The 13,613-nt window shown below is 39.5% G+C and overlaps 1 protein-coding gene across 2 annotated transcripts in view; it reads right to left on the reverse strand.

Moving 5' to 3' along the window:
• NCOA6 (nuclear receptor coactivator 6) overlaps positions 1 to 13,613 on the reverse strand; it is an 85,696-nt gene that overhangs the window by 19,160 nt on the left and 52,923 nt on the right. Inside the window, exons 8-12 of one of the 2 annotated variants that reach the window (XM_025039808.1) lie at positions 12,214 to 13,071; positions 10,027 to 10,173; positions 6,494 to 7,610; positions 3,875 to 3,996; positions 2 to 810 (exon numbers count right to left, since the gene is read on the reverse strand). In XM_025039808.1, the coding sequence (XP_024895576.1) occupies positions 2 to 810; positions 3,875 to 3,996; positions 6,494 to 7,610; positions 10,027 to 10,173; positions 12,214 to 13,071 (3,053 nt within the window). The remainder of the gene's footprint in view (position 1; positions 811 to 3,874; positions 3,997 to 6,493; positions 7,611 to 10,026; positions 10,174 to 12,213; positions 13,072 to 13,613) is intronic. The other variant, XM_025039807.1, reaches the window with a different exon arrangement.

The raw sequence follows: 13,613 nt of genomic DNA on the forward strand, positions 1-13,613 counted from the left end.
TAATTTCTGAAGGTTCTGTGCTGGGAGGGCGGTTGTTGGGTGTCTGAGGATAATAGGGTCTGGGACTGGCTCTGTTTGGCGTTTTAGGCCTTGATGTTTGGGTTGGAGCAGCCACATTGGGAAAGTGGTGGCCATGAGAGCTGGGCAGGGAATTTATAGGGGGTTGCTGGGGAGCTGCACCTTGAGTTGCTGAAAGGGGTGATGGTCCAGGTTTGGGCCCCGTCATCATTAACTGATTCTGGGAAACTACTAAATGTGAAGGCATGTTATTTGGGCCTCCTGTGATGGATGGTACTTCACTGCTACTTGCTTCAGGGAGTGAGGACATCTCTCCCAATGGTGAGCTGGAAGGATTCTGTGGGTTTTCCTGGTACACTATTTTCCTTGAATTGCTTCCCAAAGGAGTATTCACAGGCATTGGCATTCTTTGTTTATCAGGTGATGGTGGCACAGAGGCAGGTCCTTGTAAACTGACCATGACAGGCATACTGCCACTCTGTTGCATGGGCATTCTCTGGGAATCTGGGTTCAGGGGACCTCTTGGAGGATGGACATTTTGGGAGACTGGAAGCCTAACTGATTTGGGGTCCTGCTGCATCATGAGCATCATCATCATTTGTTGCTGCTGCTGCTGCTGTTGCTGCTGCTGAGACTGTGGCTGACTGGGAGGTGGTGGCTGCTGCTGCTGTGGCGGTGGCAGTTGTGGCTGTGGCTGCTGCTGTGGTGGTTGTGGTGGGGGTGCCACATGCTGCATGAGCTGAGGAGGCATCTGCTGAAGTGGCCTCTGTTCAACTGGTTGAGAAGGATAACCTAAAACAAGTCCCCAAAATCAGGGAAGTTAGATTTTTTTGCAAGAAAAGCTTTGCTACCTTTAGAGTATAGCCAAGCAATACTCATTTAGGTGGCACAGACTGTGTACAAACAGCTCAGGCACGCCCGCTCCCAGCGGGGCAGGGGCAGCCCTTAATATTTGACATAAGCAAAGGGCACACTGCTTAAGGAAGCAAAAAGCAAAGCATCATGAACCTGGAGCTCCTCAGTCTTCCGGGTCTGAATGAGGCATTACTGTAGTAAGACTCTGATACACAGATATTCTGTGCTATGCACTGCAAGTGGCCAAGTCTATACCAGACACACATTCAGATAAAACAAGAAACACTCCATCAACAGCAAAGTAAGGAGCTGACCACTCAGCACTGGGTCTCATGCAGGCATAAATATCTCACTGTACTTGTGAATGAAGTAAAGCATTTAGGATTCACTTTTTCTGATAGCACAGATTAATTTTTTTAAGACTTGATTCTGTTGAAAACGCCAACATCGAAGACAGCCTTTTTATTTTTTCAATAGAAGTAAAATATAAAATTCTACTATTCAATTCCTTAAGAAAAGGGGATTTAAAATTATTCCAATCCACTGGCTCCACATACCATGCTGCATCACTCAGGCCCAATCCTTTGGGGAAACTCAACTGAATTCCGACATAAATCAGTTTAACAAACAGCAGGAGCTAATAGAAGCTGATATACACACTGAAAATAAAATGAGGGAACTGAAGTTTTTTTTAATGGATATTAATTTTCGTTTACTTTCTTACATGTAAAACTGTTTGGAGCAATATTTTCTATCAATCCACAATTTGAGAATAAGTAAGCCAGAAGCATAGCCCTCAGGAAAAGGAATAATTTCGAGAAAAGAACTCTGAGGGACAATGCCTTATAAATTTGCAGAAGGCAACATCTCAAATATTCTTTTGTGAAGATTTTACTTGGCATTTAGAATCAAAACCTTACACAATCAGCAGAAAGGATGAAAAGATCAATAACCAAGAATTAAGTTGGTTCAGTGGTTAGCTGGGATACATTTTCAGCACGAATTAGATTTATTCCATTGTTGCATGAAAATACATTAAGAAAGTTTTAAGAAGGTGCAGGAATCAGAACAGTTGGCTCTTGGCAGTTGGAAGAAATGCTGGCTCAAGATTTTCACAGAGCAGCTACCAAATGCTGCTGATCCATAGGGTCAGACCCTGTGCTCAAGAGTGAATTAATGTCTTCTGGCCAAAGATTTCCATGGCATCAAAGAATGCAATGTGTAGAATCCAGTTTTGAAGATTTTATAAAAATTCTTTTTTGTTTGAGCCCAAGTAACTTCTTTACATTTATAAAGGCAATAACATATGGCATTTCCAGAGGTTTAACTCGGGTTCCCATGTAAAGAAAATTGTAATTTCTGTAGAAGCCCCTGGATGTAAGGGCTATGACACAAATGCCTTCATTTTTAAAATCAGGCCACCAGACAGTACAGTAAATACCAAAGAAAGCAGCATAGGCAATATAGCACCCTCTCAAAATTAGCAGTTAAGGGCAGGGCTGCTATAAAGTTGCAGAAGCTGGAGGCAGCAGTCCAAAGGGCACTAATGATAGGACAGATTGGGGTTGCTGTGACAGAATGGTGGAGAAGGAATGCCAGGACACACACTGTGCAAGTAACATAACCCAAAACAAAATTTATCAATAAAAGGAGATGCAAACTCATATGCCTTTAGGCGCCAGGCTGATAGTGAAGAAGTGGGCTGGTATAAGAAAGTAGTAATCCTGTGGACAGAGTCCAACCACAGAGCAAATGCTCTGTCTAAAGGCATTTAAATTCAGGTTTTCCTTTGGTTTAGGATACTGTATGACAATTCAAACACATTGTAGGCCAAATTCAGCCTGTAGGCTCCCTGTTTGCAAACTGTAGAAAGGAAGCAGTAAAGTGTGTAAGGACCCAAAGGATTCATAAGAGAATTCAGATGTGTCTAGGAGAAGAATACCTTCCTGTTCATAATGCCTTCCAGACATATCCGCCAAAGACTAGTGACCTCCCAACCTCAGCTATGTTGCTGCAACTCACTGATGGGAAGTGTGATGTGCCCAAACAATTTGTAATAAATAACACAAACTACTAACATGATGGGCTTACTTTTTTGTTTTTGGATTCATTTTTAAAATACATAAATTAAGAGTAGATTAAAGTTTAGCCCTAAAATAACCACTCTCACTTATACGCCAAAAAGGTGAAAGAAACAAAGCATAATCCTTTGTTCACACAAGGGAGAGTGGCCTAAATGTGACAGACTTCTGTGTCTTCAACAGTATCTCAGGGGAGTAAGGTTACAAATCAATGTTCAGGCCAAGAGTAACTAGGTATAAAGATATTGTGGCAGCAGGCCTTGGTTCTATAATACCTAGGTTGGAATGAATGAATTTGGGGAGCTTCTTCCTTTTCAACATAATTTTTAACATTTAGAGAGTAATATTATTTTATAATCAGAGAGGGGTACAACCCAGGGGGCTTCAACAATATTGGTCCTATTTATTATTAAGTTAGGTGGTAGGTATACAAATGTCTCTTTTATTACTCTTTCACATATTTTTTATGTTTAAAGATTCATAATAAAACTCTTATTTAAAAAAATCTTATTTTAAAACCTGGTAGTTCTCTTGCTCTTACTGAGAAAGCCCCAGTAGGAAAGGCTGCAGGAAAGATAGGCAAGCAGGATTAGAGTGAAAACACCTTTCCATTTAACCTTATTCCACTTTGATGCCAACTAGAACCTTGATACTGACAAGAATAAAGAGGTAATTGACATTTCATTCTGATCTTAGGACTTAAAATGACAAAGACTAATTTGAGCAGAATATATACATCTTCGGAAGTTATATTTGAAATTTTTACTTACTATCAAGGCAAAGTTTCCAAATACTAGACACATTAAATCACTAAGCTGGCCTAGTTAGGAAACAAAATAATATACTATTGTTTACTTGAAGAGAAACCTTGTAATGCTGTATAAATGATGACAAGTATATAATCTTTAACATTTTATCACCTGGTGGTCGGTTTGAAAATTCTGGAAGTTTAGGGCCCGAGCTGTCCAAGTTAATTCCTTGTTCACCAGGCAATGGCTGCTGATCGGCCTCCTCCAGACCAGCTGGGCGAGTATCTGGGGCGCTAAAAAATAAATTACACATTTGAGAGTAAGCTGTTCAACTTATATAAAATTATATAGCTTAACCCCTACCCTATTTCTGAAGAACTAAAATCTGTTTGCATTATCGTCCTTACTATTATTTACCTCTCTCTAGTCTGATAAAATATTCAATATTTGACATAAACATAATCTGGCAATTTTATTAAATTTAAAAATCTACTTAATCTAATAGCATGGCTATTTACTCAGAGTGCTTTCTATAAATTCCTGATATAATAACTTTCACATAATCATCCATCTTTTAGATGTTTTAAGATTTGATTATAGTTTGGGCTATTAATATTATAAAGTACTGTTCCCGTGAAACTACACTACCTCTGGTGTAGCTATCAAATTCAAACACAAAGTCCATATTGTTTTTTTGTGACTATTACAGTGGTGGCTCCATCAACTCATAACACCTGGCAAGAAGTCGTAGGTTGGCTGGCAAAAATGGTAGTAAGAAAAAAGAAAGATGGAGAATACCAGAATTAAGCTAATTAATTTTGCTGCAGAGTGAGTTATTTGCAGACATCCCCATTGGCTTTGGGATGCTTTCGTTTTTACCTGGGTGTAGCTTAGAATTTTTAGTGGGGAAGAAATGAATAAAATGTTATCTATTAATACCCACATTCCCAAAGAACCAGAATGCTCACATCCCTCATTTTGTTTGTAATCTTACTCCTAAGATGCACCTTTCTTTCCTACCTTTAGGTTCCCTTTGCCTTGATCTTGGCCACCCACTTTTAGACATATTTTATCTCATTGTATTCTGTGTAGTTTCAGAAGTCTCACCTTTAATTCATTCTAAAAGCCCCCACCACATGGAAATTTAGAACCTGAAGCAGGTCCTTAGCAGACCCAGATGTCTGTATCAATTTGTTTCTTATATCGCTTCTCACTTCAAATTATAGGCAAGGATTCTACAGTATTCTTTACTTTCAAAGAATTGTACTGCTAAAAAAACTCAGGTATCTGGTCCAACCATCCCACGTTATGGATGAGAAAACAAAGGTCCAGAGAGGTATAAGAGACAAGTCAAAAGTTCCAGTGAGACAGCAGAAGAGCTGGGAGTAGGTGCTCTTCTTATTAAACCTACTGTCTCCCTTTCCTAGGAGCAATGCTGTATAAGGCCCTTTTCACAGTCTGTAGCCACAACAAGTAAGCAACCTTCTTCCAGGCTGATGAAGACAGTAAATATGCATACTAATAGCAACTGAATAAACTTGCAGTTTTACTCCTACACTACTGAGAATAATAAATTGCACCACAAAAAATGTTATTCTCACAGGTTGATAGCGGTAAAGAATACAACTTAAAAAGAGCCATTGGAAAAATTAGATAATTAAAGGGCTTATTAAGTCTCAATTCAGGAAAATATAGGCAGTTAATATAAAATTTTTGACTTTAGAAGCAGCAAATGAGTATGATACAATAACAGTAGAGTACAACCACAGAAATATTGTGAGGCGGCTGAGAGAAAGGTGGTTGGTCTTACTTTGAACATTTAAGCTTGTTAACTAAACTTCCCCTACTCTTTTCTATAGTTCTAGCAATTTATTTCAACTAACCTATTTTTCATTCATTAGTCATCTTATTCCCTGTTAATAAATATCTCTGAATTCCAGTTATATAATTAAAGGCAGAAAATCCAGTTAGACCAATATTTTTTTTCTGGAAACGTTTTATCAAAGCCAAAAACATGATTTATCTTAACATTCAGCTTCAGAAAATGAAATGTATTAATTGCTCTTCCTGCTGTGATCTTGCATAAGAACTCACCTGAAGAACCTTTACCAAAAAGGTAACTGATTTATAAGGTACAATCATCTTAGTGTGAGGCTTTAAGCTTCTGGGGATGATAAAGAGCCTTTAAAGGAAAGGCACCTGTACAAAAAAACATTTCTATTTAAGAAACAGCAGGGAGTCTCCATAAGCAGTTTTCATTTCTAAAACATATTTGGCCTCTCCGGTTCCCCAACAGCCATGATAAGCCTTAAGTACTTTGAGAAGTTGTAGTGTAACTTTTCAGGCTCTGAGTGCCACAACTTCCCTGAGATTAGAGACGTATTATCAGTCAATTGTAATTTATGAGTCTTGTTTGGATCCTTACTTGAACAAATTATTTTTAAAAAACAGTAATTTGAGATAATCAGGGAAATTTGAACATGGTCTGGATAACTGAATATGAAGAAGTATTGGTTTTTCTAGGTGTGCTAATGGTACTGTGTGGTCTTAAAATTGTCCTTATCTTTCAGAGGCACATACTGAAATATTTAAAGTGAATTTGTTTTAAAAAAAAAAAATCAAGAGGGTAATGGGGAAAATACAAATGAAGGCAAGACAGGCTTTGAGTTGACAACTGTTGAAGCAGGACTTCATTATACTCTAATTTTATATACGTTTAAAATTTTCCATCAAAAAAAGCTATCCATATAGAAATAAATAAGATTTGAGGCAAAACTTAGCATAACCTACTTTAGATCTTGCTGACTATTTTTCTTCTTCCGAGGAGGTTTCTTCTTCTTCGGTTTATTTGCGTTGGCATTATTTTGCTTATTGTTTACCCCAAAATGGCCTGCAGAGATGTCACTCTGCAATAAGTTGACCAACAATGGGCTTGTTAGCGTGACATCCTTATTGACTGGGAAGCCTGGATTCTGACCACAGGACATCTGATTTCCATTAGATGCTCCACTGAAAGGTGCATTGAAAGGCATCCCATGGCCTGAGAAGTGGTTTCCCGAGGCACTGTTTCCCTGCATGGCCTGTACGTGGGGAGGGACCATGTTGGTTTGTTGCATGCTAACATCAGGCATCATTTGAGACAAGCTGACATCATTATTTGCTGTAGTAGCAGGATCACCATGCTGCTGGGACATGTGTGGGCTGGGCCCTGGTGGCCGCAAGACCTGCCCCTGAATCCCCATAACCTGAGAAGGACTATTGTTCACAGGTCCTTGCTGGGGCAGCATCTGTCCTGACATCTGTCCCGTAAACTGCACCATGTTTCCTTGCATGTTTGGAGTTGGTCCCCTCATTATCTGTGCTGGTCCCGGCATGACATTGGATTGGTTCTGAGTATTAAACTGTTGCTTATTCCCCTGCATCTGATTGGTCATGATCTGCTCTATCATTGGGTTCTGTTGGAGCAAAACTTGCCCCTGAGGCCCCATCATCTGGTTATGTGGTGCCATCATTTGTGGGCCCTGCTGGGGAAGCATCTGCTTGGGTGGGGTCATCCTTTGGGGCGAGGGTCCAAGATTTTGGCTCTGAGGGTTCACCATCATCTGGCCCTGTGGCATAAGCGGGGCCCTTGAAAGGATCATAGGGTTCTGAGGGTTCAAGCTTCCTTGTTGCTGGACCATCTGGCCCTGGGAGGGCACGATCTGCTGGTGCATGCTCATCAGCTGAGATGGTGGGCCCTGCTGGGGCTGGCCTTGCATGTTGCCCAGGTTCACCTGAGGAACCCCAGAACTACCAGCCTGCTGGCTGTTCATGTTGCCATGAATTCCCATGAGGCTGGTCTGCATCATATTTGGTGGCCCGTGGGACACCTGCATCTGGTTTTGAGGAGGACCAGCTCCTTGACCACCTTAAAAAAAAAAAGCACGGTTTCAGAAATAAATACCATCATCTTGTTGATATTAAGATACTCAAATTACCTTAATTAGAAAAACACCCATCATCCATATATCCACTGACCAACATAAACAAATATGCTGTGCTTGACTTACTTGCTGTGGGTTTTCTAAAGTATGGAGATCTGACTGTGGGATGATTGTTACATTCTCAACTATACAATACAGAAGGAAAACCTGTTTCTTTACTCCTGTTTGGTAACTTAACATTTCAAAGACCAATAGAGTTTACTTTCTTTTGGATTAAATAAAGCACTGTAGGCGAGTGAAATAAGCTCTGCTTTAGATGAGCCAAGGAAATAAAGAATGTGATGTATCCTGTTAGGAAAATCTCAATAATGCTGAGAAGACATTTAAAAATGCTTCTTGGAAAACTAATAATGACTCTTAAAGGTTATATGTGTGATATCAGGATGCTGCACTTTAAAGAAAAGAATAGCTAATATTTCCTAAGGATGGGTCTCCTCTAACCTAGTGTGGTAAAAATTATTTAATCCTAATCTGAAAGCTGAGCCTCTGGTAGGAGTCAGCTAACAGATCAGCCAGAAGCTGCAGACAGAAGACAGTTACCAAGGGATGTTAAAGCTTCAGTAACCCTCCTCTGTGGCAGTCCCTGGTGGACTCCATGGGACATGTTCCATTCTTCTCAGTTATTTCTAATTTAGACAAAGGACACTGCCTGGCTTGCTGTAGTATTTACTTATTTTGGGTCTTTGGGATTTTCCTATAACTAGCTACTTGCATTATCTCTCCCTTTTTACTGAATAACTTTCTAGCTTATTTTATCTCCTTTTTATTTTTCACTTTTAAATGGGAACTAGAAAGTAGCAGCTACAACAAAATTATGAGGCCAGTCCATGCTCCAGCCAGGGAGGCAGGGGACAAACTGACCCTTGTTCACACTACCCAGAGTTTTCCTGAAACTCAAGGAAGATTTTCTAAACCAGTCTTATAATCTTTTAACTTGAATTCCATGACCACAGTATATACTATGTACACTGAATACGCCAATGTATATTCATTCCATCAACAATTATTTATGAGTACCTATGTGTACAGGTACTTTTGGTGCTGAAGTAATATCAATAAACAAGATAGACGAAATCCTTCACTCCCTGGAATCTAGTTGGCAAGAGACAATAACAAACAGGCAAGTATTTTTACACGAAGAAGTAAAGGCTAACAAGAGAAATCAAGTAGGGTGAGAGAACAAAAAATGATAGGCAAGAGTAGTGATATCTTAGATGGGATAAATGGGGAAATCAAAACAACATGTGCATGTGGAAGACACCATATAACAATATAAGACAGTTGTGCTCGGGTGGACAAATTACGAATGATCTTATCACTGTTTTAAAACAAATTCACATAGCTCAGAAATGCAGTTTTGCACCAGCAGATAGGAAAAGTCAAGTGATTTGCCCTACCTTTCTCTTACCGTTTAAGAGGTAGTTTGAACTATTTTTTTAAAAAAATAAGTTTAGACTTTTCTCATTCCTTAGTGAATTGTTATTAAAGCTGGAACCGTATAACTAAATTAATTCCAAGTGGGGACGGGAGTTCAGAAAATATTTCGGCTACCTCAGTTCTAAACTGCCTGAATGTGAAAGGGTAAGAGTAGTAGTTATATGGTACCTAAGCAATCACAAACATGAAGTCTGGGCTTATACAATATTTCTTGTAAAATACTTTTTAGTCATTTTGCTCTGCCCTACCTCTCCTCCAAAATTTCTTCTTACATACAATACACTATTGGCATTCAATCTGTATTGAATGAAGTCTGGACTTCAAACACCACAGTGTAAATAAGAATTCGGACACTCAGCATAAACAAAGCTAACATGTACTATACAGAAATTTTTAAAGTTGCAGTTGTCCAAAATGCCATGTGCTTCTATGCCTTTCCTATAGTTTCCTGTGCCACAAACACCTTTCGTCCGTTTACTAACTGTGGTCGGTAGGCAAACTATGGTCCATGGGCCAAATCAGGCCCACTGGCAGTTTGTAAATAAACAGTGTTTGCAATACTTCCATGCTCATTCATTTATGTACTATCTCTGCTACGTTGCACTACCGATCACAGAGTTAAGTAGTTGCAAAGCCTAAAATATTTACCATCTGGTTCTTTTCAGGAAAAAAAAATTGCTGACCCCTGCTCAAGTTTCGTCTCCTTTCGTTAGATATTTTTAAGTTCCTGAGACATTTTACTTATTTTTGATATATCAGTTGTTGCCTTGAAAGAATAATTCATATTTATGGGTTTGAAATTAAGGGGTGGGACCACAATTTATGTTAATCCTTGTTGCTTATCTTATTATCTACTGTGCAATATTCATTAAATGCTTGCTGAATAAATCATAAAAAACAAACCTGCATGCTGGATATTTTGATTTGCTTGCAGCTGAGGAGCTCCCGTATTCCCAGGGGTGGTTGTTGTGGTCGAAGGCACCTGACCTTGCATAAAGTTCGGATTGGCCTGTCCTGCTGAGAAGCCAGGTGGGAGGCGTTTAGGCATTCCTTAATAGAAAACAATGAGTAAGGCAGTTACCTAGCAAATTTATACTCTTGCTTAGATGTGGAATGAATAAGGAAAGATGAGCTGCATGAAGTCTCCACTGGCTTAGCTCTCTGTCACACTGGTAGGATCTTTAATAATAAGGTTGGGAAAGATGGTTAAAAAAATCAACACAATCTCTTACATGAGCATTGTCAAAATGAAAAAGAAATACTAAAAAATTTACACTTAGAACATGCCAAGGAAAAGATGGCAATCTGCTCCCTAAATGTGATCTGAGGCCACGTCACAGCAAGGTTTAGAGTTCACTTTTCTCTGTAATAGAGCGGACCCCAAAACTTTACATACTTTAACATAGATACCAATGGAATATATTAAATTATCTCAAATTCAAACTAATTGATAAGAAATACCATAAAACAAAAGGCTGGGTCCTGATATTAAGTATAGGTAGGTGTTTTTTTCCTCCATTGAGGGAAATGACTGACAATCTCCTTTGCAGAAAATTTCTCCCCAATATTGTGCTTGTCTCCTTAGAAGAGACAAGATTAAAAACAATTCATAGGAGTTTCAAAGTGAGGCTATACAAAATTTATCATTTTGCCTTCCCCTCATAAGGTTTGCTGGAATTCTGAGAGCTATGGTACCAAAAACCATGCTCTAATGAAATCTCACTGAAGTATTACTTCCTTTTAGAGGAAGGTTTAATTTCAGAACCGACTCATTGTTTATAACAGGCCCTGAGATGTGGCCAGATCACCTAGGTGAGCACATCATCTGCTCTATGAAAGCATCAAGACCTAAAGCTCACTTAAATTTTTTTGTATTAGTCCATTTATCTTTTTTAAGGGCCAAATTTTCGATGTCCTGAAAAACACTTCATAGACAAATAAGCATTTGTCCTTTGTCTTTAGCAGCGACACGTCCCCATTTGCATGCTTCCATTTGTAATCAAATCAGTAATCACATTTGTAAGAGGGACTACCCAGCTTCCACTGATCCAGGACTAGATGCCCAGAACAGTGAAGTTTGGAGCTAAAACATTCTTGCATTTTCTAAAAACTTCTTAGGTTTCAAATATTAGAGCCTGCACGTCAGTAAAATTAATTATAAGAGAGTGAAAAGACTGATGAGCAACTTAATTTCACCAGAAACCATGGGAACATGCCTTTGCTATGTTGCACTAAAGATGCAAGAGTTTTTTCTGGGTAGGCAATGGGTGTCTTTTGGTGGGGGGTATGTTTATCATATGACAGCATTACTGACACTCTCTATACCTTACTGAAAAGCTCCGAGCACATTCATGTGCACTAGATCAATGATTAATAAGAATAAATAATAAACATGGAGATGGATAAGTTTTACTGTAATCGTTTTACCTCTCACACATTAAGCTCCATTGCTTTTTCTTCATACAAGAGGCACCTTACAAAATAAATAAATAAATCTCCTTTAGGTATAACTGGTGGAATTCCCTCTCTAAGGAGCAGGCATTGGCATTATAAACTATAAAAGTCAATAATTTCTGAACTAATTCCCCTTTAATACTTTAATCAAATTTAACAAATATCATGCTGTTTTACTTATTAGGATTATCAAAATTGAAAACTAGAAGGGCCTTTTCCCCAATAAGACCCTGTACTTATCTTTTCATTTTTGCTCTATTGCATAATCTTAATTGGTTCAACAGCTGAGTAGTTTAAATTGTTAATAAAATGCATGTTTCTTCTGGACATTCTAGTTTACTAGTACAAGATCAAGCAAAAGTAATTTGAAAAACAAAATGAGCATCTCTATATTCAATATTACCTGCATCTTTATCCAGAGGGCTAGTTTAAATGTAACCAGTAAGATACTGTATAATGTAGCAAGTTAGTAATATATCAAGTTAACTAATTTATATCAAACATCACCGCTATATATCCACAAAACCAAATAATTACACCCTTATTTCACTCCCTCCATTAACTCTAAAAATTGAAGTTCTATTAAGATCTATCTCCAGTAAAGTTACCAACACAAATAGCTTCAGTGTTCCTCACCTCCTAGGCCTGGATGTAAACTCTGTGGCCCCTGGTTTGGTGGTTGCTGCTGCATCACCATGAAGTTAGGTGGCCCGTTTCCCTGTTGAACCATAGGATTCCGACCCGGAGAGCTGACGGGCTGCTGAAATCCCTGGGGAAGTGGGTTATTTTGAGGTGGCCTTGGTCCCATCTGCTGCTGAGTTTGGTTAACCGTTGGGGAGGATGCAGGGGATCCCTGCTGGAAGGAGGAGGGTGAGGAGGCAGGAGACTTGTTGGTGAGGTGGGGCTGCTGCAGGGGGGTTGGAACCCTGGAGGGCCCTCCCTGCAAGCTCTTCATCTGAGGAGCTGTGAACTGGCCTGGGTTGCTCATCTGAGGAAAGTTTGTATGGGCTTGTGAGGCTTGCTGGCTGCCAAAGGGATATGGAGGGGGAGGGTGGGAAGGTGTCTGTACCGTGGCTAAGGATGGTCTTGCCTGGAGTTGCTGTTGCATTGAGCCAGGCAAAGGAGCCTTCTTCCACCCTTGATTTGCAGTCATTGTGCCCAGAGAACCCTGGGCTGGAGGAGGCTGAAGGGCTCCAGAAGGCAGCTGGTTCCAGCCTGGAGGAACAGGCACCTGAGTTGGGGCAGTAAACTGGGGTCGAATTCCCTGGGGCTGTTGCTGTTGATGTTGCTGTGGGGGTCTTGCCTGCAACTGTTGTTGCTGTTGCTGTTGCTGCTGCTGTTGTTGTTGATGCTGCTGCAGCTGGGGGAAATTAGCTGGGTTCATTTGTCTGTTCACAGGGACAGGCTGCATTGGGTGGTGTGGGGTAGCTAAAGATCCTGAGGGATGACTTTGCTGCTGTATATGGAGCCCAGAGAGGAGTGGATCCATTGCATCTGTTTAAAGACAGTCAACAAGGCAATAATTAACTTATCACACCCTATATCCTAGAGCAGTAGTCTTCGCAAATCTGCAAATATAGAGTAAAATCTGCTAGTACCATTCAATGAAATGTATGGCAGCATCTTCTATATGCAAAGCGTACCAAGATGATAGGTAAATTGTATCTAAAAAGAGCTTATGATTCAAAAGTGGATATAAGAGCCAAACTCAGAATATGGAGAGTGGTATTTTCAAAGCATATTCTGAGGAACTGTGTTCATTAGTGTTGTAAGAAAACAAAAAAAAACATAGTCAATTAGGTTTGGGAAATACTAGACCTAACAATCTTAGACATGTTTCTTCCCTATAAGACTCTGTGTCTCTAATGTGTTCATTCTGAATCTCCAAGGTAAAGTATGATGCATTTACCAAATTTAATTCACTGTTTAGAATTTTCTGTCATGGTGTATCTTACAGGACTAAGTAGACCAAAGAATTCACTTTTAGGGATGCTGGGGTATAACTGATAAGAGAATAATGAGAAATTCTGAGAAGG

This window comes from Pteropus alecto, unplaced genomic scaffold, assembly GCF_000325575.1.
Source record: "Pteropus alecto unplaced genomic scaffold, ASM32557v1 scaffold45, whole genome shotgun sequence".
Taxonomy (NCBI): domain Eukaryota; kingdom Metazoa; phylum Chordata; class Mammalia; order Chiroptera; family Pteropodidae; genus Pteropus; species Pteropus alecto.